The sequence below is a fragment of the Homalodisca vitripennis genome, chromosome 1 (assembly GCF_021130785.1).
Source record: "Homalodisca vitripennis isolate AUS2020 chromosome 1, UT_GWSS_2.1, whole genome shotgun sequence".
Lineage (NCBI taxonomy): Eukaryota > Metazoa > Arthropoda > Insecta > Hemiptera > Cicadellidae > Homalodisca > Homalodisca vitripennis.
This window is the reverse complement of record NC_060207.1, coordinates 39348600-39374577: the sequence shown is the minus strand read 5'-3', so window position 1 is coordinate 39374577 and position 25978 is coordinate 39348600. Positions and strand designations below refer to the sequence as shown.

Sequence of the window (25978 nt, the reverse complement as noted above, 5' to 3'; positions counted from 1 at the left end):
GTCAGTTTTCACAAACATTCATGCTTATATTTTAAATGACAATTTATTTGCAAGAGAGACACCAGTACCATATTGACAGAATATGTGACATGAGTTGACAGTTAATGTTCAGTATACACTCACACTGGTGTAATTGACAGTCAATCCGTACCATACACACTGATACAGTTGACTGACTGACTATTTACAAGATGCACACTGTTCCATTACACAAATTACTGACAGTCGATGTGCCACACATACTCACACTGGTGTAATTGACAGTCAATCCGTACCATACACACTGATACAGTTGACTGACTGACTATTTACAAGATGCACACTGTTCCATTACACAAATTACTGACAGTCGATGTGCCACACGTACTCACACTGGTGTAATTGACAGTCAATCCGTACCATACACACTGATACAGTTGACTGACTAACTATTTACAAGATGCACACTGTTCCATTACACAAATTACTGACAGTCGATGTGCCACACGTACTCACACTGGTGTAATTGACAGTCAATCCGTACCATACACACTGATACAGTTAACTGACTGACTATTTACAAGATGCACACTGTTCCATTACACAAATTACTGACAGTCGATGTGCAACACATACTCACACTGGTGCATTAAAGTACACACTACAAATCTGACTGACATTTATTTTACAATATATACTCTGGCTTAGTTAACTGTGCTACACAACTGAGCTTCAATGAATCTGCAACACTATTCTGGTACAGTTATATTCGTAACTATAAAGCTTATCTTTAGCTTAGTTATTTAATATAACCGCAATATTGTACTATGTTTAAAGAATGACTTTTCTTTGGATATAATGTAAAATGTGTGCTGTCAACATTTTTATCTTCTATTTTTGAAATTGTGTATTCATATTTCATGCTATTGATAATTTTTATTTTATGCTGTTGTTTTTATTAATGTGTACTGTGTTAGATTTATAGCAAAGTAATGTTTATAGTATTTTTAAATGTTATTCAACTTATGCAGTGAAATGCATTTAGCGCGGTAGTCTCCAATTTTGTATTCCTGCTTTTGCAACCACATATTAATTTTTTAACCTTAGTGTCAATATAACGTAAATGTTGACTGATTGTTTTTGTTTCAGATGGAAGAGAAGACCAGTATTGTTCCCCTGGTAGCTGGATTGCATAAAGAAGTGCAGAACTTAATTGCTGAGGTATTACCACACTCATACACTTAATGCTGGAAACAAACTTGTATGAAATTTAGTATTAAACTCTTGAAATATCTCTTACAGTAATTATTTATTTGCACAGTTGTTTAATTTTAGTGGATTTCTTTTGAGATATACAAAATATGCATAAATTATATATTTTGTATGAATTTTCATGTTCAATATGAAAATATTCATGTTGCAATATATTCAATACATGTGTATGGTTGTCTTATTTATTACATTTTAAAGACTTGTTTACACTAATAGTTAAAAAAAATGTTATATAAATAACTTTACAACTATGTAAATACAAAATTTCTTTGTTTTATATCATTAGTTTCTTTTGTACGAGGGCCATCCGGAAAGTAGTACCCGTTTGTGAAATAAAGACACAGAAGTAAATATTAACAAATATCAACATTTTTATTGAAAAGAGCATACCTTAAACTACTTCTCCACATAATCTCCAAGCAAATTTAAACATTTGTCATAACGTGTGACGAGTTTTTGTATTCCAGCGTCATATTCCTCCGCCGCCAGCCGATTGAAATACGTAGTCACGCCTTCTTTAAGTTCTTCAACGCTGTCAAATCTTTTTCCCACCAAAAACTCTTTAAGTTTTGTAAAGTGATGAAAATCTGAAGGGGCCAAGTCCGGGCTATATGGTGGATGGTCGAAAATTTCCCAATTGAATTGCTGCAGAAGTTGTTGTGTTATCCCCGCTGCATGAGGCCTGGCATTGTCATGGAGGAGAATGACGCCATCAGACAATAGACCTCTCCGTCGATTTTGTATTGCCCGCCGTAATTTCTTTAATGTTTCACAATACGCATTAGCGTTAATAGTGTCTCCACGGGCCATAAAATCAATAAGCAGTACACCACGTCGATCCCAGAAAATGGTTGCCATAAGTTTCCTGGTGGACAGAACAGTCTTGAATTTTTTTGGTTTCTTTGGTGAATGAGTATGATGCCACTCCATTGACTGTCGTTTACTCTCAGGTGAAGCATAACAAACCCACGTTTCATCACCAGTAACTATGCGATTCAAGAACGTGTCTGCTTCATCAGAATAACGTACCAAAAATGTGAATGCAGCAGCCATACGCTTGGTTTTGTGCTCATCTGTAAGCATGCGAGGGACCCACCTTGCACAAATTTTTGAATAATGCAGATGGTCTTTGACAATTTCATGAACAATTGTTCGAGAAACATTAGGGAAATGTTCACAAATGTCATCAATTGTGACGCGCCGATCGTTCCTCACGAATTCGTCTACTGACCTCAGCAGTTGATCTGTAATGACAGATGGTCTCCCTGAACGCTCATCGTCGTGTGTGTTCCCCCTCCCCAAGTTGAAATTACGACACCAGCGCCGAACAGATAACTCTTCCATCACATCGTCTCCATACACTTCCTTTAATTGGCGATGAATATCACAAGGTCGAACGTTTCTTGCGTTGAGAAATTTTATTACAGCCCTCCCTTCACAACTGGCGGCGTTTTCAATTTTTTTAAACATTATGAACTGCCACAGAAACAACACAGGCAATGCTAGCGTCACGGAACTTGTAACAGAGAAGGCAGACAAGCCACTGAAGCGATCTGACCTTGACCGGCGGCTACTCGCGTCGTCAACGCCTCACGTGGCGGAAACGGGTACTACTTTCCGGATGGCCCTTTTATAATGCGAGTTATGCATTTAAGTAACAAATACACAATAATTTTAAAAAATACAGGAACAATTTTGTATTTAAAAAATGATAAAATGTATTTTAAGTCCAAATTGTTGAGTTATTACCTTGTTTAATAGTTTATTTCTTTCTTTACACTAATTATGGAGTAAATATTCTAGACAACCCAATTGAAACGGAAGTAAAATGTTGTAAAAGTTAAATAAATTTGACTTGCTAAATGGATTTTCTGTTATTTACTTCTGGAACAGTTGGTAAATTGCAAACCTTTTGCAGGGTATACAACTGGTGTGGGAGAGCTATAAGCTGGACCAGTATGTGCAGCGGTTTGCAGACCTGGTGCTCAGTTTCCAGGAGAAGGTGGAAGACTTGCTAGTGGTAGAAGAGCAGTTGGATGTAGACGTTAGATCATTGGAAACTTGTCCTTACTCGGCTAACACCCTGGCAGATATACTCAGCAAGATACAACATGCTGTTGATGACCTTAGTCTCCGCCAATACTCCAACCTTCATGTCTGGGTCAACCGCCTTGATCAAGAGGTCTGTATTGCTTTTGGCCATTGATTAATACATAATATATTTTTCACAAGGTTACCTTTCCAAAATTGGTTCTGCAAGATAATACAACTAACACTATTGTTTGTTCTTGGTCTTTTATGGATAATATTTAAGATCTTATGTATTGATGAATTGATGATGTATATTGCACCAGTTTGGTGCCCTAATAACTACTGGCATGGATTTTAGAAACTCTTCAATAGATAAATCATTAGAGTGGTGTGAGTTAGGGTAACCAGTGTATGGAAATGGTCAAGGTTTGTATATGTGACAATAGTTACCATTGTTGTTTTTCTCCCGACTATTACCCTACCCTTCCGTCACAGTCTAGGTTTAGAGAGCATGGAGTCTGCTGCGTATAATCACTAAACATCAATATGTAATTATGATTGCTGTTTACAGATGACAGCTGATCAGCAATATGCAAATTACCTATTGTGATAAAGTGATTATTTTGTACTTTGTGTATCAAACAAAAAAACTTTTTTTGATGGCTAAGGGTAGTTTAACATTTTGAGTTTAAAATAGGTTTTATAAGTGATACATATTCTCACAAATTCTGGATTTGCCCATCACTAAAATAAGAAACATAAAATTCCCATATTCATTCACAGCTCATAATGATATATAAAGCTCTAGACTCAGTCAAAGTTCAGTTCTTCCCAGCAAACACAACTTATATACCACGGAATCATAAAAACTTTAAAACTCTGTACAGAAAAGAAGTGGTAAAGCATATCATACCATATGTTAGGGATGTAAAAGGTGTAGTTTGGATTAATATTCTGTGATTAGGATGCTAAACTAATTGTGGGCCAGTGCAAAACAAGAGCAATTGTTAATTATTTTAATGCATATGGATTTTCAAATTAAGAAACAGAACTTGAAATATATGTTTTCACCAGGATATGCTAAAGAAGTTAAAATTGAAAGTGAGTGGAATACTGTAATGACATAGTTGAACTTTGAAAATAACACATTTGAATATTTTTATGAAGCTGACAGTAATGTAGCTATAGTAACGTATAAAGAGATTGTGGTGTCACTGGCCAAGGTGAAAGACGGATAGGTATAGATGACACCTGAAACCACAATCACACACATGCATGCTCACACATGCAAACCCACACATGTGTAGAAATATTGTCAATATACAGCAAATAATGTAGTAAGTTGTAAAAAATCTAAAATGTTATATTTTCAGAATCAAGAAAAAAAGGAAAGACACAGCATCAAGACACAACATCATCACATAATGACTATAATGATTGCTGGTAAAAAAAAATACAGAAATGCAATACAATAAAATAAATAAGTAATACTCAGAGCTACATAAAGAAAATAATCTAGAACCGTCGATACTGGTGAGAAAGGATGGGATGAAGAGAGAGGGGCAGTGTTAGAAGTTAGGTTCATCTGTACTCAGCCATTACAACTCGTTCATTCTTATAAGAAATAACCAATTATTAGAGCGTTACTTACATTTAAATTTAGAGGGTAAATCAAAGATGTTGTAATGAAAATGTTGCTGACGATTCCTAAAAATGAAAAATGGTTGTTGTATTGTTGATTAAAAAAGTTAGGTTTAATAGGAAATTAATTTTTGATTGCATCTAGACAGAGAATTTGTTGTGTTTTAGGTGGAGAAAAATTTGGGTTACCGTTTACAAGCTGGTATTCAGGCATGGACTGATGCCCTGGAAGGCAAGAAGAATGAGATAGACCTCAGCATGGATACAGATGCTCCTGCACAACCAACTCACAAGCCAGGGGGAGATCCTCAGGTAATGTCTCTTGCAGTTATTTACCATAAGAAATTGATTGCTATGTAATTAAATCGGTCTACAATTATTACTATTCAACCAAAACTGGTGAAATAGTCAAATAAGAAAAGGACTTTGTAAAACTAGCAAGACTAAAAATATAGTGCAAGGTATACAAAAAGTATTGGTTAGACTTTGAATACGAAGATTTTAATGCGAAAAATAACTAATTAATTGAGTTACAAGATGCGGTAGTCCGGTTTTAAAACTACTTTTAATTCTTTGCTTATATACACTTTTTGTATCCTTTATGAAAACAACAATATTAGTTGAAATATTAAAGGATTTATGTGAAGTCTTTTTCTTTTATTGTTGTTATATATATATATATATTGATTAAAAATCATTTGTTTAAATAGTGTATAATTTAATTTGTTCCTTTATTTTTTGTTGAAATAATTTTAGGAGAAAGTGTAAACAGATTCAGTTATAACCTTTGGTTAATTAATGTTATACTATTTGTTGTACTTTGGAATATTGTGATAAAGAAATGTGATTAAATCCTTTGTTATACATCCAGAAAAATATGATTGCTTGATTTATGAAATTTTATTTCTTGCAAAGACTATATGGATGTTTTGGATTCACTCCCCTCTTTAAATATATGAATAGAATTAAGAGAGAACACTGGGATTGTAGAGTGATGTTAAAGCATTGTATTCATATATAATTGGTTAATCACAATGTGTGTAAGCTTAGGTAGCTTTAGTTTTTTTTAAATTAGTTGAGCTCTAATAGAATGAATAATCCCTAATAAAAGTATTGTTAATCACAATGTGTGTAAGCTGAGGTAGCTTTAGTTTTTTTAAATTAGTTGAGCTCTAATAGAATGAATAATCCCTAATAAAAGTATTGTTAATCACAATGTGTGTAAGCTGAGGTAGCTTTAGTTTTTTTAAATTAGTTGAGCTCTAATAGAATGAATAATCCCTAATAAAAGTATTGTTAATCACAATGTGTGTAAGCTGAGGTAGCTTTAGTTTTTTTTAAATTAGTTGAGCTCTAATAGAATGAATAATCCCTAATAAAAGTATTGTTAATCACAATGTGTGTAAGCTTAGGTAGCTTTAGTTTTTTTAAATTAGTTGAGCTCTAATAGAATGAATAATCCCTAATAAAAGTATTGTTAATCACAATGTGTGTAAGCTGAGGTAGCTTTAGTTTTTTTAAATTAGTTGAGCTCTAATAGAATGAATAATCCCTAATAAAAGTATTGTTAATCACAATGTGTGTAAGCTTAGGTAGCTTTAGTTTTTTTAAATTAGTTGAGCTCTAATAGAATGAATAATCCCTAATAAAAGTATTGTTAATCACAATGTGTGTAAGCTGAGGTAGCTTTAGTTTTTTTAAATTAGTTGAGCTCTAATAGAATGAATAATCCCTAATAAAAGTATTGTTAATCACAATGTGTGTAAGCTGAGGTGGCTTTAGTTTTTAAAAATTAGTTGATCTCAAGTAGAATGAATAAGCCATAGGAAAATCTCAATTCTTTGACTATTTCTAGAATTTATTTCTTGGTTTGATCAGATAAAAAAAATAAAGGTGAAAGAATTATTTTTGTGTTTCACCACTTGACCAAAGGTCCTTGACTGTACAAAAGTAAAGTTATTGTTTGTTTATACAGGCTTTTTTGAAGTTTGATCTATTATGTATGAAATTTCTTTCTCAATGAAATGTAGTAAATGAGGTATATGTTTTATTATTTATAGATTTGGTAATTAGTAGCTTTGTGTAATGATTTGTAAAAGGATAGGTAACTTAAAAAGATACTGATGCTACAAAAAGGCTCATATACTTTTTTATCTACTAAAGGGTAGATGAAATTGGTTAGCTAACAATATATACATAAGTGATGTTTATTTTGCTTAAAAATTGCATTATTGTATTTTTATTTAAAGAGAATAAAATATTATTGTTTCATGTTTTCTAAAAAGGTTTAGCTAGCTGAACTAGTTTTGTAACTACTTTCTATATTACTCCTCACATAATAGGAGAAGGCTACAATTGAAGTATATGCATACAAATAAAATTTATCAAGTATGTTATTAACAATAGAAGATGAAATGAAATGGTACCAATAAATTTCTTGTTTCCAGATTCTGATGATGGTGTATGAGGTGAGGATAACGAACCAGATTATGTACTTGTATCCAAGTATACACGAGGCCAGACATCAGCTGTTGCTGCAGATGAATCAGTGGCAGGCTATTGTCACATCTCAGACGAGGCTGCAGAGTTCCCGGTATCAGGTCAGTATCAGCCCACCATTCTTGAAGAGTATTCTAATGACATATGGAATGAGATCTTGCATTTGTTTGATTTTATCATAGACATATGGAAATTGATTTCTAAGGCTCTACTTTTTATGAACAAATCAGAAACTTTTGATAGTTAATTCACAGAAATCGAGGAGTTCAGAATAGAGTGGAATGCTTACTATTCATGTAAAAATATTACTGCAAATATACAGTGGTTCCATCAGTAAATACTTTTAGGAAATATATTTATTTATTAAAAGATTGTCTTCAGTGAAACATTATCTAAGAAATTATTGTATAAGTGATGTTTCATGAAGTAAAGAAACTATGTGATTCTGTGTAGGTTGGGTTGGACAGAGTAACATCACAAACCTACCGTAACCTGTTGGCCAAATTGCCTCAAGGTCCAGTTGTGCTGTCTGCTGCCTATGAGGCTATAGAGAAGAAAATTAAACAGGTAACATGTCTGTCACAACAATATCCAAATGTTAAAGATATTTTCTGATTAATCTGATCTGGAGAACTGAATTGCGATCACCACAGTTTGAATAGCCTGAAGTAGTACAGTTCATTGGTTCCCAAATAATAGTCCTTTGCAGACTGTTACTAATTAAAAGCATTAAAGACATCAACTAAAAATAACTAAAAGCAAAGTTTTTGGATAAAGGAACTTTTTTAAGTAAAGTCTATATATTTATTATAAAGTAGTTAATACTACTAAATTAGATTTTTTTATTCATTGAAAGAGATGAAGTTCCTTTTTTCTCCAAAATGTCTTCAATATCGAACAGTGATTTAGATACCTTTATTCTGAAATCATCATGACCAATGTCTATACTTATTCTTCATGTAAAAAAATGTTGAGAAAGTCAGTTTACATGTGTAGGTTGTACAAAATAGTGTCAAGAATTTCTGGACTTTAAAAGCATATTTCAGAGTACGGTTAATTAACAAATAATTAAGTTGATTTTCTATACTTCTATAAAATTGAGATATTCAATCTTATTTTCACTGGCAAATTGATTTCTAATCCATTGGTTTTGAACATCTGGAACAGGAAAATACTCTCTCAGTGAAGTGGCCAAGGTGGCCACACAACAATTAAATGTATTCTTTCATCAATAATACATTGTAATCTCCAAAACATCATTTAAAGTCCTTCAAACAGAAATATATCTAGCTAGTCACGGACTCCTTGAAAACCACTTGCAGACCACCTTTTGGGACCAACTGTAATAGTTGGCCGAAGCTCTGAGGTAGAAATGGAATTTTCTTTGCCTGTTTCCTTGCTCTTTATATCACTGATTAGATTTTAAAAATGTATTACAACCGTTGTAATGTAACTAATTCTGTTGTAATGAATATTGTTGTATAAATTTTATCAAATTTAAACTATTGACATTACTACTTCTGAAGATATGGAATATTTTACAGCAGAAGCTCATTTTTCAAAGAAACAAATGGAAACTACTAGATTACATTTAATCTTAATAAACGTTTTCCACCCCTTAATTAATGATATTAACAATAACAGATTATTGGAATATTTGTGGATATGTTGATGTAATTTAATAGTAATAATACATACCATAGATTTTTCTTTGATAGAAACGTTTACATTATTTATATTCCAAAATAAGAGTGAAATCTTGTTTTAACATCGCAGCTTAACCCTTTACATAACATGTATCCATTTAGATACATCATCTGGACTGTTAATACTCTCCTTGCTGTCACACTTACTATATACCACCAAGAAAAGAGTTTAGAGCAACAAAAGTACTATTATATTTATCTTTCATTCAGCCATATTATTTGACATAACTCTGATAGACATTACCAGCACTTGTTTGTTCTCACATATTATTACTCTCACCCAGATGAGTCAATACGTGGACGAGTGGCTGTGCTATCAGGCTCTGTGGGATCTCCAGGCCGACACACTCAACCACAGACTAGGGGACAGTGTTACCCTGTGGATGCAGTGTCTCAATGATGTCAAGTCAGTATTTTATCATTTAATTTGTTTATTCTGGTGTTGGTTACTGTCAGAGAGCTACATGATGAAAGGGAATGATTTTTCTTATTGGAATAATTCTCTGTCAGACAAATAATTGATGTAAGAATGATCATAGCTTCATTTTGAGACAAGTTTTGATTGAAAAGAATATGTGAAATATCTTTTGCCAATTAAGGGAAATAAACACTGTTTATGGTGCGTGATTTATATAGGATAATTAGATTAACTCCTTGTATTTTCCTTATTGTTTCCTGGAAAATGATCACATTTAACAAACTTGATGAAATGAAAATCTGTTTGTAATAGGTTGAATTATCAAACTATTTGCTATTATAGTTTTTTAATCAATATTTATTGTCACTGAAAATTCAGGCAATAAAGAAAAGAACTATCTATTTATCACTCATTTACTTTATGATGGAGATACCTTTGTGCACATAATTTTGAGTATGGGTCTTTTTGACAAGGTCATCCACTGCATCTTGGAGTATTCCACTATACTCTTGTGGCATTGTTCAATATTTTAAGTAAAGAACTAAGATCAATTGCAATTCATATTTTTAGATTTTTATTTGATTAATAAAAATAGGATATATTGGATAATGGAAGCAGAAAAAAAATTTTTAAAGTCCTTGGTGGAAAACTGGCCTGTCGATTAGTCCAAAGTCAAGTATAGTACAATATCATCCAACCATCTTTACTACTCCCTTCCATACTCCATGCTTCTTTCAACACAATTATTGGATATAAACTACAGGTTAAATAATTCTATAGGGCTTTTAGTTGTAATGACCAATTAATTTTCACTGCCAGGTGTTGTGACTAAAGAAATGGAAATAATATTTAGTTTACAAATTAATATAACAAATTATACTACTGAACTAGGAGTGGTTGTGTGGCTGGAGGTATCAGCTCATTTTCTGAACTGATAAATGTTTTCAATATGTTCCTGGACTAATATTGCTACCTGCAGCTTTACAGAGTGGGAGTGAAGTTAAAATTTTGATAAAATTCTTTTCTAATCAATCAGTACATCCTCACTACTATCAATGGCTTTTTGTCATTTTTCATGATTTAGAGGAAATGAGAATTGTTATAATTGTCATAAATGTAATTGCCCAATGTGCTTTTCATTGCAGAAAGTCTCGCAAGACATTTGACACGTCTGAGACTAGAAGAGAGTTTGGCCCAATAGTGATCGATTACACCAAGGTGCAGAGCAAAGTCACACTCAAGTATGATTCATGGCAGAAGGAGACACTAGCAAAATTCGGAGTATTGTTGGGTAATGAGATGGCATCGTTTCATACTCAGGTGTCTAAGGTATGTGGAGATGACTGAAGAACAATAAAGGTCTTCAAAAACTTTACAGAATATTATATTTAGCTGTGAAATAATATTACTCCATGCAAAGGTAACATTGGATTTTTTTTACGTTTGCTATCATTCAGTGACACAAGAAAGTGAACATATATATGTTGATTATCCACCTGTGGAAAAGGGCATACTGCTATCTCGAAACATAGTATTAGTGTTTTTCTTTTATCGCTGGATGATGGGAAATATCTGAAAATTCTGTTACCTTCATAATACTTCCATCATCAAAAATGAACTAAATGTTTTTAATTTAGTTTGCCTTAGAAATTAATAAAACCAAGTAATTTTTCTAACAAAGATGTTCCTTTACTTAGTAAATATAGAACGTAAACATTTCTGTTGTAGAGCCGCAGTGAGCTGGAACAGCAGAGTATAGAAGCTGCCAGCACTTCAGATGCTGTGTGTTTCATCACCTATGTCCAGAGCCTCAAGCGAAACATGAAGCTCTGGGAAAAGAAGGTAATGTCTACACATTTGCGTTCCTATTAAAAGGTGTGTTCAGATAGTACAAGTATCTTTACCTAGATGGGAAGAGTATTTTTGATCATTTAAGACTTTATAATACTTTGTAAAAATACTTTATAGTACCTTACGTTTGCCTATTTACGTTTAAAAAATTTCATAGCACACCATCATATTACACTATAAGTGCTTTTACTAAGTATCATAAGGACTTCGATGTTGAAAATTGCTTCAGGTAACAGGTAGTATTATTTATACCAAAGCTCTTGAATATCATGATTAGAGTATGGAAATCCTATTTAAGGTCTAACTTAAGGGTAATTGCTGTCATTTGAACAAAATTTTGGAGTGTATGAATTAATTTTTTCCTAATGAAAATCTTATTAGAATCTGATTATTTATTATTAATGGAAGTTGAACAATAACCTCATTGATTTCATTAAATGGTTGTATTATTATCTTATTAGGTGTTGACTTCTTTTTAAATTTAATTTTAGCATACCATTTAAGCCTATTTAATATAAAAACAATTGCCTTTTAATTTCAGAGTTAATTGTGGAAATGTACAAGTTTGAAAATCATTTCATAATCTTATCAATATCAACAATATCTTATTTTGGTTTGGATTGTGACATTTAAAAACATAGAATTGGCTCAGTAGATGAGATTGTTAGTGAATTCTATATTTCTCCCAGCTTCTTGCTGCAGATGATAATGTCTAGGAATCATTTTTTTAAATATGGGCAGAAAATATCAAGAGCTGGCTGTACTGTATCCATCTGAAATATCAGTGAAGTTTACCAACTATCCAAATAACAGATTAAAAATCCCCCTCCCACAACCATACAAACACAGCTTTTTATGAATTATTTGATAAAAGCCATGATGAAAAAGTGTTCTAAATAGAGATGATTCAATTCCAGTTCTTGTTTCTAAAGTAAATTCTAGTGATTTAATTGGATTTAAAAAGACATTTTCCTTGGTTTTATTAAAAACATTGATGATAAAAGAGAATTGACAATTCCTGTCTGGATGATGACATTTAAAGGCCGAGGATTTGATCAGTAGAAGAGATGGTTGAGTGATTCTATATTGCTCCCACCTTCTATTGTAGATGATCATACCTAGGAAGCGAATAAACTAAAGGAAATGCTGACAGACCAATCATTTATGATTTTTATTCACAGACTTATTTATAAAAATAGTTATTAAGTCCAGCAATTTTAAATGAATTTACATACAGCTCATTAATTGGTTTGAAACACTTTTAATTGTTTTCTATTCTTTAAAAAAAAGAAAACTCACAGTTGTCCAACAATTTTAATTTAACTGGTTTCTCATCCATCTGCTCATATACAAAATAACATAAGTATATGTGGATATATAATTTCTTATATGAAAATATATATTCTGTTTCAATATTTTTTCAAATATCAGTTAAGAAGCCAGAAAGCTGCAAACCCATGACTAGACTACTTGTTCAAGAATAAAATATTGCTTTAATGAGAAATAATTTAGGTATAAGACCTACAATAAATTTTGCAGTGCCTGGTAATAAGTTTTAGTTTTATAGTCCAAGATGATCTGTATTATATTAAGAATTTCCTCAACTAGAACATTGATGTATACATATGTTGACTATACCAAAAGAGGCTATGTTTGATGTGACGTTATAGAAGAGTTTTGTTTTGATTAATAAGATTGAGAATTCTGTAGGTTGTAACTGTTGTTGAAAACCATGCTTTCTTTTATAATTTTCTCAAGGGCTTTGGGTAATTTACTATAAGTTACCAAATTATAATCTACAAAGGGTTTTATTGAAGTACCATATTTGTAAAATATTAGTAGGCCAAGTAACAAATAAGGCGCTAGCTTTTTTTCTTGTATATATTTGATATATTATTGGTGAATAAAACTTTTCTGTTTTTTTAACTTTTTATAGGTGGTAGGGTTTTTTCTTTATTGTAACATTTTTGTTTCTCAAAGCTAATAAAGTGTAAAAAAAATACAATTGTTCGTTGTAGATTGTTTATAATTTATATTCAATATAGATTTTACCATAAAAAACTGTAATAAATGTAAATTAAAAAACCATAGGTGTTTTAAACACCTAACAAACAATAATTTAAAAACCAACAATTGGTGAAAAAACAACTTTTCCAGCTCTTAATTTCACTATTAAATTACTGATTTGTGAATGATTGCTTATTATAGATATAAAAGAGTGAAGATTGTTCATCTGTTTCAGGCCTGACCTTGATATTGTTTGTTTTGCCAACCATTTTTCTACTATTGTTATAATACTAAGCACTATCAATAAAAATATTTAAATTACTTTTTCATTGTTTAAAACTATTTTTAAATATTAAACCATTATAATATTTCTCTTGTCCTATAAATAGCAAAGAAAACAAAAATATATAATAAATAAAAAGATCCTTTTCTTTTTGAAAATATCAATAGTTTTTTTTTTTTTTTTTGTATTCTCTTTTGAGAATTGACAATTCCTGTCTGGATGATGACATTTAAAGGCCGAGGATTTGATCAGTAGAAGAGATGGTTGAGCAATTCTATATTGCTCCCAGCTTTTATTGTAGATGATCATACCTAGGAAGCGAATACACTAAAGGAAATGCTGACAGACAAAAGTTACAATTAACTGAGTAAAAAACAATGTTATTTAGCTTCATGAGGAACTTAAAAACTAAAGATATTTGTAACCTTAAACAGGAACCATAAGCTGCTTTTATTATTTTTTACTATCACTAAAAGTTCAGCATCTTTAAACATTTTTTTCGTTTTAAGAATCTTGAAGAGAAGAATCTGTATTTTAACTTGGAACCGTTATTGTCTCAATATTATGTCAGTAGAATTGTAATATTTTGGTTTTTGGAAGCTTTGATATCCAAAGTTACTTAGTTATATATAATCTAGATGTGGAATGTATGGAACATTTGACTTACTGCCCACATGAAAGTTTCAATAAATTTGAATACATATATGTCAGTTTACTCAATAGCTATTTTTCATGTACAGGGACAGCTCAGTGAAATCAAGAGAGAAAGAGATTTCAGTTTTTTTTAAGAACTGGCTATTTATGTGATGTTCATTTGTAGAAGGAAGTGAGTGTACAGGGAATTCCAGTGAATCCCTGACAGAAAATTCAGTTCCCTTATTGGTTGGTTGTATTGTGTTCACTTGTAGGTGGAAGTGTACAGGGAAGGCCAGCGAATCTTGGAGAGACAGAGGTTTCAGTTTCCTAACAACTGGTTGCATGTGGATAACATTGAAGGCGAGTGGAGTGCTTTCAACGAGATTATTAAAAGGAAGGATTCATCAATACAGACACAGGTATGGCAATATCCTGGTAGAGTAGTTTTTTTTTCGTAGTTTTAAGTACGAAATATACTTGACATCCACATCCTTTATCCTATAACTTAAACCGTATATTTCTGCATAATGAGCCAGATTGTTGATTTGGTTAAGCAAATATTTTGAAATATTAATCACAGAAAGGGATTTATCATAATTACTTAATAATGTATCTTAGTTTTTACAGTTAAAGATAGTTAAAGGTTATTTGGATTGAACATAAAAAAGGAGAGCTACTTGTACTAGAAAAATCTTATATTTCATCCACAATGATTATTTACTGTAACAGAAAAGGGAATCATGTAAGTCATTCCGATCTGTGTTAAAGTGTAAATGTGTGGAATCCTTCACGTAGTTGTTATATTTTTAAATGCACTAAGCTGTTGTAGCGTTATGATTACTAACAATAGAAACTAATGCTTTCTTCATCTTTCAAAATTTTACATTAGTTTATATACACTTTAGTTTATACATTAGTTTATATACACTTTAGTTTATATTTCTTATAGTAAGCAATCCCTTGATTTAATAACTAAAACAAAAAGCTTATTATGTCAGATGTTTCACTGAATTAATAAGTATCCAGCATTTTATTTATGTGTCAATAACATTATATCAAATTCTGTTCAATTGTAGGATCTTTGTTGCTGAAAAGTGAAAAAACTAATAAGTGTAGAACAATTTATTATTAATACATTAATTTATTTTAATTGTATTAAATGTATATAGTTTAGTAGATATACAAGAGAAGGAAAGTATTTTATTGTGATTAGCATTTATTACAGAAAAAGGGCATTTTTTACAGGTGTACAGTTCTTTTTTTATACTATGAAATAAAAGCAGGTTCCACAAAGATTAAGACCTGAAATTCAAAGTAAGAGGTGTAATACTACAACACACACCAGCACGCGCTGATCTTAACAGCTGCTTTACACAGTTAATATTATATCTTACATCCAATCAAGTTTTATAAATATTAAAAATTAGGTAAAAAAAAATATTAAAGAATGAAATAGTAAGCAACTGTATTTTATATCTCCCTTGATATAACGTCTGTGGATGTGGCCAGGTACAAAGTCTGCAGCAGAAGATTGTGGCTGAAGATAAGGCTGTGGAAACTCGAACTAATGACTTGCTGATGGACTGGGAGCGCAGCAAGCCTGTAGAGGGCAAGATTCGACCAGACGAAGCACTGGGACAACTGCAGCAGTTTGAGAGCAAGTTCGCCCGACTCAAGGAAGAACGAGATAATGTTGCTAAGGCCAAGGAAGCTCTGGAACTACAGGATCCTGGTCAGTTTGGGATATTTTTTCTCTCCTAATACTGAATATCAACATTCAAACACTGAAATAATGTATCAGCGTAGGTTTTTGGCATACTTAATGTGTTGATTTTGTGTGCAGGAAATAACTAGATCAGAGATGGTTTCAATTATTTCACTGAAATTACAAATGCTATTCCAGGAAATGTAGCTTACTATTATGCCATGTAAAATATTAAATGTGTATTAATTGTTTTTGTTATGTAATATAAATGAAATTTGTTTTAAACACTCAATTACCTGACACATTGTCACAATTTGCATAAACTCATCTTTATCAAAGATATTTTTGAAAAAATCCGATATATTAAAAATTATCCTGGTTCTAGGTGAAAAAAATGATATAAGTATAAAAGTTGTATAGAAATTTTGGTGGCACTTTCCATATTTAACAAAAACTGTTGTGAAAGCACAAAATTGTAAGAATAAAATCAATCTAGGAAGTATTTGAACTCTATTGTAAAATATTCAAGTTTTTACCTCAAAATCTGAGGCTTGAATGTAGATATCACTGACCACATGACTTCAATTTTTAAATCAGAGTGATTGTAATGATGTCAAGAACTAGAGACTATTTGTGATTCTATCCTATTTTAGTTGTTAAATATTCTAACCATATTATTGTAGTTTAAAATGATTATGCTGTTGAAATAAACAAATAAGTTCATTATATTTAATTTGGCAGGCGGAATATACTCAATATCTATGGAATATAAAAATTATAGTATGGAATCTCCTCTCAATTTTATAAATAAAAGGATTTTCAATTTATAAAATTAGTCTTATTATGAATAAATTGTCACTAACACATGACATATTGTTAATACAAAGTCTGGGTTACGTGCATTGATGCATTCAATAACACAGATCTGGGGATAAATAAAATTATTTTGGTATTTTGGCCAGTATTATATGTAATAAACAAACAGTGATTTAGTTCAATGTCTGCTTTGGGTATGTTTGTAGAAGACCACCACATACCAATTTCAGATAGGTTAAACAGTTTTTATATTTTGTTTAACTCTCTGAGTGCCCTTAATATTTTCCTTAAACGCCAAGCCGATTTTTCTAGTTTTGCAAGCTTTCTTTCTAAAATCTCTAAAAATAGTTTTTTTTATTGTAAACCTAATTGTATTTGGTATCATTTTGTTCACAATGAACAGTGTAATACAATGATAATAAGTAACTAGGGTAAATATTTTCATTTCAACTTTTTACAGTGAGTTTTTTGTATGTAAAAAAGGGGGGAGGTGTGTGCCTGGAAAATACAGTTAAGTATATATATTTCAAATTCTGAGATAGCCTAAAGGTCACAAATTTAGTCTTGTTTCAGAAAATGTATAGTTTTGTATGAGTCTTTAGGTAAATACATTAGTTTGAGCAGAAAAATTAAAAGTAGTACAAGAAGCGTGGGTTTCATGATCAAAAAACATAAATTTGTAAAAGTGTTTATAAATTATTATAATCTGTAATCCTAACTATATTTGGTATCATTTTATTTCAATGAAGTATAGAACACCATAATAAATATTGTGAGAAAATTAAGGTTTTATTTTTTATGGTTACTAGAAACCAAAATTGTTATAGTATGTTCCTAAAAAAAGGGATAATTACCTGATAAAAACAGTTATTCTAATAATGTTGTGGGGTTTTGTTATATTTTACTATAACTTAAAGGTCATAAATTCAGTACAGTTTTTAATATATAGATATAGTAATATTTTGTTATAAAACACTTACAAAAACAAATAAGTGCGTGGAACTATTTTTTCTGCAATGACGAAAATAGCAATGTCATTATAAAATTACTCTGCTGTCATAGAACAATAAAAAAACAAATGCTGTGTTCGACAACTCTTTACCTTTCCAATTGAATATGAATTATATCAATACTTGATTGTTTATGTATTATATCAAATGAGATTTAGTGGACGGACTGGCCTGCAGGAAAAATCAATGAATATCCATTGATTGGCGTTTAAGGAACAAAAATAAACAACGGATATCCGTTGAATGGCAGTCAGAGGATTAATATAATATTTAGATTACTCTTAGAATAGACGAAACTGGGAAGAGCAAACAGAATAGTGAATGCTTTGTAATGCCTGACAGGTGGTGTGAGCACAAGTGAGGACCGTATGTTGGTGGTGTTCGAGGAGCTGCAAGATCTAAGAGGGGTGTGGTCAGAGCTGAGCAGAATCTGGCAGCAGATAGATGAGATACGTGAGAAGCCCTGGTTGTCCATACAGCCACGTAAGCTGCGACAACAGTTGGACACTCTCAGTACGCAGTTGAAGGAACTGCCGGCACGGCTCAGACAATACTCCTCGTATGAATACGTCAAGAAACTACTGCAAGGATATGCTAAGGTCAGTGTTGTTACTGAAAGATCAAGTAAAATAAAGTTATTTAAAGAATAGTTAAGTTTTTACAAACAATATTAACTGTTTTTTAAACAATAATACTTAAGACTACAACAATCTATTGTCTTATGTTGCACTGGAGTAAGAATTACATGTTTTAAAAAGCCTTATTTAAAATTACTTAGTTGATAATGTTGGTTTATTTTTATAGTATACGTGCAATTTGATTGTTTAAAACTTTGATATGTTTTTAATAATAATTATTATTATCACAAATAACAGAGTCAAGTATTAATTTCTGGTTTTGACAAAATTTTATTGCTGCTGATAATTAATGGATTCTAATCCACAGTAATGAATCAGTACCCTCTTTTGCTTATACCTATAAAATATGTAATTAACAGTAAACCTATTTGAGGGTATTTTTTTCACTAAATAATTTAATAAATCATGTACAATATAACACTATTCCTTATAACTGTTTGAACTTTATTGTGTTGTATGAATAAAGAGAATGGAAACTGAAAATTGAAAATTAGTTATTAGTTTGTTAGAATCTTGTTTTTCTAATACAAGAATAACAAAAAATTTAATTTAAAATTTATAATAATATTTCATGAACTTGTTTCAAGGTGCACATTCTGACATATCTATCTATCTTGGATACAAGTGCAATAATCGAATGACATTTTCTGAAAATGTTCATAGCTGAGAGGTATATTTTAAGATTTAATTAATATGTTTGAAAAACTTAACTAATTGCTGTTTGAAAAACTTAACTAATTGCTGATTGAAAAACGCTTTATATCAAAGACTTAATCAGCAGCTAAAGTTTTTGTACTTTGAAACATTGCTTAATTAAATTTTTTTGATTTATAAGATATTGGCAGGTTAAGTAAGGCTAAAAATAAGTGACCTTCTGTTTTTTAAATAACAGTATATTGTATAGGACAGCCTAGAGGTACATTTTGTAAGATCGAGAGAGTTGAAATATATTGGGTATTAACACTCGTAATACCAAATTAAAATTTTCTTCCCAGATCCTTTCTTCTTTAGTTTAAATCAATTAAGCAAACATTTATTCTCAACATAACAGTAATTGTGCAACTCAACAAGAACTAATTGATTCTGTAACTGTAATTTTTATTTCTTTTCTAACTTCCAATCTTGATAATTTTCTTACTAACTTTTAGAGAGCTGTTTTCACTATTATAATCTAGATCTAAACTATCAAGCCAATCATTTAGGATGTATATAAGAATATATTACTCTCACAAATTTATAATGTTAGTTGTGGTGTGGTAGGTGAACATGATGATAGTGGAACTCAAGTCAGATGCGCTGAAAGAACGCCACTGGAAGCAACTGATGCGGAAGCTCAGAGTCAATTGGGTTTTATCAGACCTTACTCTAGGTCAGGTATGGGACGTGGACCTGCAAGCCAACGAAGTGGTGGTTAAAGAGATCATCCTTACTGCACAAGGAGAGATGGCACTGGAAGAGTTCCTCAGACAGGTTAGAAAGAAACTGATAACTTCTTATTAGATTCTTTTCACTAATTTTTCAAATGAAAAAAGGATGTTTGATTTTGGTTATGGTGCCATGTACGAGGGTTAGTCCAAAAGTAAGATCCGATTCACCTAACTATTTGAATTTGGCGCCAAGGACAAAACGCAGGTACGCCGACTCCCGGCTTAAAGAGTGACAAAAATTGTATTGGTGGTGATTTTATTTAAATCATACTAAATATGTTTATTAGGATTAAAAATTAAAAATCGGGAATTGATTTTTTAAGATTTGGGATCTGATTTGAGATTCAAAAACTCTGGATTAACTCATCACTAATTTCAGTACTTAGTTATCTCTTGTTATATTATTAATACATTTTGTATTGTGGTTCTGTTTAAAAAATGTAACATAATTGAATCATTTATAAAATTTATTTTTATTCCATATAATTAAACTGAAGCCAAAATAGAAGAGCAAGGAGGAGTGAGGCCAAAGCCCAACTGTGTTTCAAGTGGCCACATAAATGAGTAAACTTAAACCATGAAAATCCCTGGAAAATTATTTATGTGTTAGAAAGTAAGGTACATTGTTATCAAATTAGCTATTTTAATTATTCTATCTATTTCGTGGAGATGTAATGAGTAGTTTGTGTCAGGTGCGGGAGTCCTGGCAGAGCTATGAGCTGGACCTCATCAACTATCAGAACAAGTGTCGACTGATTAGAGGTTGGGACGACTTGTTTAACAAAGTCAAAGAACACATCAACTCTGTGGCAGCGATGAAACTCTCCCCTTACTACAAGGTAACCTTTTCTAACAGTTTGTTTCATTAAAGCTTTCTTCAACAATTTTTAAATTTCCCTTGTTGCAAAATTATCACATTTTGGCAGTTCCGTATTAGCTAATCTCTTAATTGGTTTTATTCTAAATACAGTGAAATTTATTTTTCCCAATACCATATTTATTTAAATAATATTGTAGGACTTACATTTTATCCAGAATATGAGTAGTATTTGTTGTCACTTTTTGAAAAAGACTACTGAGAACTTGGGTTTTCAATTTTATAGACATGTATTTGAACCATAAAAAAACTATTTTCTAAAAAAAAATGTATTATGTTGTTTTTCAATAGAGGAAAGTACAATTACTAACCTTTTGCAATCGGGAGACCTCAAATGTGGACCATGTAGCTACTTGCATAATTGTTAAAGCTACACAGATGGACTTGTTATCAAGCTTTGAATATTTTTACTATAAACAAACAGAATACAAATTCTCTGTACCACTACAATAACTAATATTTATTTATTTATAATTTATTGTTAGAAATTAAAATAAATATGAGAAGATATGAATATTGTTAAGTATATTGCTTGTGTTTTGTAGGTGTTTGAAGAAGAGGCATTGACCTGGGAGGAGAAGTTAAACCGGATCAATGCCCTGTTCGACGTCTGGATCGATGTACAGAGGCGCTGGGTATACCTCGAAGGTATCTTCTCTGGTAGTGCTGATATCAAGACTTTACTGCCTGTAGAGACCTCTCGCTTCCATAATATCAGGTTAGCAACACTGACAGTTCAATTTACTCTAGCAGTTAATAGTTACTCTAGCATAGTGTTTATTCTGTTAACTATCAGATGAATACATTTCAAAATGTGAAATGAGTCAACATATCGATTTTACAAGATGTATAAACAAATAAGTTTTAAATGATAGATCTTTTAACTCAATAAAGCTTTACATGACATAAGACAATATTATATATCCTATTCTATTTTAGCAGGTTCATATAATATATGAAGTTTTTTCTTCAGATGTCTTTTGAACTATCTTATAATAAAATAAAATAAACTTAGTATGATGTTTAAGATTTTATACCTGTCTTGAACAGAATGTTATTACATCCCTTTTTAAAGAGTTCAAGAACACATTTCAGTTTTCTGTTAGCTAACGAAGGTGTTTTTACCTAAACCAATGTCTTTTTTCCTTGCTCCTTTTTTTACCTCCTTTTTTATAAAAATTTTGTTATTGTTGAGGTGGAAATAATACTATGCAGCTATAGTGTTCATATGCATATGTCCTCTTATGTCTCTACCTTAATTCTAGGTAATTAAACATTTTGTTATAATTTCATTCAGTTATAAATAAACTAATAATAATTACCTAACATACTATGACTTAAAAATGTGAATAATTGTACACTAAGCTCACAGTGACTAGTTAAAACAAATATTATTCTTTGTGATCAAACCCACACATAGAAACCCCTTTTGTGATTGTGGTTTTGTAGCTAGAGTTATTCGGATTGATATTTTATCAGCCACCATTAAAACCTACCATGTTCAAGTGCAGCTCTACTGAATTCAGTGATTTCTATAATATTAGAGATTGGTAAATAGCCTTACATTACAGACAATTACTTGAAAAATATACTTTGTTTGTGGAAAAGTTTCAGAATCCATGTTGTATTTTCAATTTATAAAAACAACATTCAAACACAACCGAAAAGATTCACTAGGTATTTTAAATATAAATTCCCATTTCATGTAGATATTCTTACAAAAATTGAACATAGTAAAATGATTGATTCATGGTTATATATGATGTACAGTATATTATATCTTGAGACTTTAAGTTTATCCATGTAAATATAAGAACAAATTCTGAAGATTGAAGTATGGTAGAGCTTGATTTTATTAGTTATTTTATTATGTATTAAAAGAATGTAAATAACAAACAGTATCATGACATTTCAGTTCTGACTTCCTGGGACTAATGAAGAAAGTGAGCAAGTCACCAATGGTGATGGATGTATTAAACATCCAGGGAGTGCAGCGTGCACTGGAGCGCTTAGCTGACCTCTTGGGCAAGATACAGAAGGCACTGGGAGAGTACCTGGAGCGTGAGAGGACTTCCTTCCCACGTTTCTATTTTGTAGGAGATGAGGTAATAAGCTTTATAAAATGCAGCCCATTTTTTCATAAAGATACACAAAGATTAAAGAAATTACTCAGTTTCATTTTGTAAGTGAGTTAATTACAATTTCAACTAAATATTCAGTTATTTGGTTAAGTTATTGACCTGAGACTAGACTTTACATCAGAATCAAGAAATTTCTTGACCATTATGCAATTGTACTACTAGAATAGGTTTTATAATGGTCAAAGTACTGTGCAGTAAAACTTATAATAGGGTGCTCAGTAATAGCACTCATGTAGAAAAAGAAACAAGTTACAAGATTAACAACTACTCTCTGTTATTAACAAATGTACTCAACATCCCCCAGTCAGTGAATTCTTCAATTAAATAAATTCCTTTCTTTTTAACCAGTAGGACAATATTTGTTTGAACATTTTTATTGGCAAAGCTTGTAAAATATAGAAGAGCTTATTATATATCAGTAACATAAGTAACAGTATAAAACACCTCCATTTTACTTACTTTGGAAATACAATTTAAAATTTGATTCATTACATAGATAAGGGAGGTAACAAGACTAAAGGAGCACAGTGTCAAACAATTTGTTTAACAAGAAACTTTTTTATAAAATGTCCTCAGCAGTCAATAGAGGCCCAACTTCATGGTTGTATCAGGAGGTAATTATGTTAATTTTTTATATAATGTGATTTAATGTAATTTTGCTTAAAAAATGGTTGAATGAAGAACATTTGCATTTTATTACTACTTAAAGTATAGTTTTCAATCTTTTATTTGAATTTGTTTTAACTGTAAATTTAACTAAATAAAAATTTATTTCTACTGGTATTCTGGGATTCACATAGTTTTGGATTAATGTAATGTAAACTAAGAACATGTTTTGTATCAGGATCTTCTAGAAATCATTGGAAATAGTAAGAACATTGCTCGCCTGCAAAAGCACTTCAAGAAGATGTTTGCCGGAGTGGCAGCCATCTTGCTCAATGATGAGAACAACATCATCACAGGCATCGCTTCTCGTGAAGGAGAAGAGGTAGGTTGGCCAATAAATCAATTTTAACTTTGATAGGTCAGTGCTTCAGTGTTAGTTGTTTTATTATCGTTGGGACATTAATCAATCAGTTTATTTTTATAATACTTTTTACACGTATTAACATCAGTATTGCAGTCTAATACCAAGTCTAAATATACTTGAAACTATAAATTACAAATAAATTATGCACCACTTTGTTTTGCATTGTTTGAAAATCTGTCAAACGTTTTGTGTACTAAAGATTATTTATCTTTATGTTGAGCTCATTGATTTCTAGTGCGTTCAGAATCAGAATCATCTTTGTTAATAATCATTACAGTGACAAGATTTAATTTTTATGGTAGAGTCAGGTCAGTTTTCGAAAGTTTCTTGGAGAAATTCTTCAAGTGAGTAAGCAGCGTGGAGGGAATTTGGAGTTGGCATTATTAATTTTGGATGTTGGTGTGCAGGTGAAGTTCCTGAATCCTGTGTCAACAGTGGAGCACTCCAAGATCAACGAGTGGCTGACGATGGTAGAGAAAGAAATGCGAGTGACGCTGGCAGCTTGTCTGGCACAAGCTGTTAAAGACATCAAGCAGTTCAAGGACGGTGCCATTGACCCTGATGCTTACATCCAGTGGTGTGACAAATACCAGGTAATCTCTTAGTGTCACTTGTAACTGTGCTAGATATTGGTGTTTAGTGATAAAGGGATCATTAAAAATAATATTTACAAGAAAAAGGTTTGATTGTAAGGCTAGTTTGATAATATGTTTATTTTAGTTGCAATGTTATTAATTCCTATATCCTAATCTGGTATAACTAAAAACTATCTGGAGTTTGATAAGGTAGCTTCCAACTACGAGATGTAGCACTAGGAGGGTTTATAATATTTTGTATAAATATCATCAGGGGTAATTTTACATATCATTTTGCTTCAGTTTATTGTACGTTTATTCCATAGGTGGGCATTTTAGCATGTTCCTTATATTCTTAATTTCTTATTGTATAGAGGTTAATATTAAAAATATCGAGTCTCCTCTGATGCCTGAAAACTGATACATACAAATTGGCACCATTGGAACAAGAGCTAGTAATACTTGTGCTAAGATGATGAATTGCTATAGGCCCAGATAGTGGTGCTGGCCGCTCAGATCCTATGGAGTGAAGATGTAGAGGCAGCCCTTCATCAGATGAGCAACAATGCCTCTGTCAAGTTGGCTCCAATGGAACGGGTGCTGACTCAGGTAGAGGCCACACTAAACGTGTTAGCGGACTCGGTGTTACAGGAGCAGCCGCCTCTCCGCCGCAAGAAACTGGAACATCTGGTGAGTTCCTGTACAATACAGTAACTGGAATTTTGGGTTATATGTTTTAAATATCATCTTGTTGGGTAGGATGTTGGTCTAAACATCACTCTTAAGAGTAAACAAATGTATTAATTCATTAAAAAAGTAATTGTTTAGAAAATTAACAATAATGCTTGTTACTGAATTACCTTAAATAATGATAACTCTATTGAAATGCATTGCCATTCTTTTCAGATCAATGAATTTGTGCACAAACGCACAGTGACACGACGACTGATTGCGAATGGTGTAAGTAGTCCGAAGGCATTTGAGTGGTTGTGTGAGATGCGCTTCTATTTCGACCCACGCCAGAATGAAGCCCTGCAGCAGCTGACAATCCACATGGCTAATGCCAGATTTTTCTATGGGTTCGAGTATCTGGGTGTACAGGACCGTCTAGTACAGACTCCCCTCACCGATCGCTGTTACCTTACCATGACCCAGGCTCTAGAGGCTCGTCTGGGTGGCTCCCCCTTCGGTTAGTCGACACAATCATAATTATGTAGTGGACTTTATAAGTAACAATGTGAGGATTTCATTTTTTCCCATTGATTTGATTCTTTATAGAATTTTTCGTTGATTTGAATCTTTGTACAAATTAGTTCTTGGTTCCAAATACTAATTTACTTTGCTACAAATATGAAATATTGTATGTGGAATGATGCTACCTTATGTTGTAGCTATTTTTAATGCATTATAAGAAAAATTATCTAATTTTTTATTTA

At 31.7% G+C, this 25978-nt stretch overlaps 1 protein-coding gene across 7 annotated transcripts in view; it reads left to right on the top strand.

Annotated features, from left to right (window-relative positions):
• LOC124360096 (dynein heavy chain, cytoplasmic) overlaps positions 1-25978 on the top strand; it is a 115918-nt gene that overhangs the window by 28279 nt on the left and 61661 nt on the right. For all 7 annotated transcript variants that reach the window (XM_046813445.1, XM_046813436.1, XM_046813418.1 and 4 more), the window contains 19 exons: positions 1129-1200; positions 3170-3433; positions 5092-5235; positions 7371-7523; positions 7876-7989; positions 9413-9534; positions 10692-10875; positions 11275-11388; positions 14596-14742; positions 15833-16055; positions 18197-18453; positions 19753-19962; positions 20612-20758; positions 21342-21514; positions 22712-22901; positions 23782-23925; positions 24375-24560; positions 25032-25232; positions 25449-25731. In XM_046813445.1, coding sequence (XP_046669401.1) covers positions 1129-1200; positions 3170-3433; positions 5092-5235; positions 7371-7523; positions 7876-7989; positions 9413-9534; positions 10692-10875; positions 11275-11388; positions 14596-14742; positions 15833-16055; positions 18197-18453; positions 19753-19962; positions 20612-20758; positions 21342-21514; positions 22712-22901; positions 23782-23925; positions 24375-24560; positions 25032-25232; positions 25449-25731 — 3328 coding nt within the window. The remainder of the gene's footprint in view (positions 1-1128; positions 1201-3169; positions 3434-5091; positions 5236-7370; positions 7524-7875; positions 7990-9412; positions 9535-10691; positions 10876-11274; positions 11389-14595; positions 14743-15832; positions 16056-18196; positions 18454-19752; positions 19963-20611; positions 20759-21341; positions 21515-22711; positions 22902-23781; positions 23926-24374; positions 24561-25031; positions 25233-25448; positions 25732-25978) is intronic.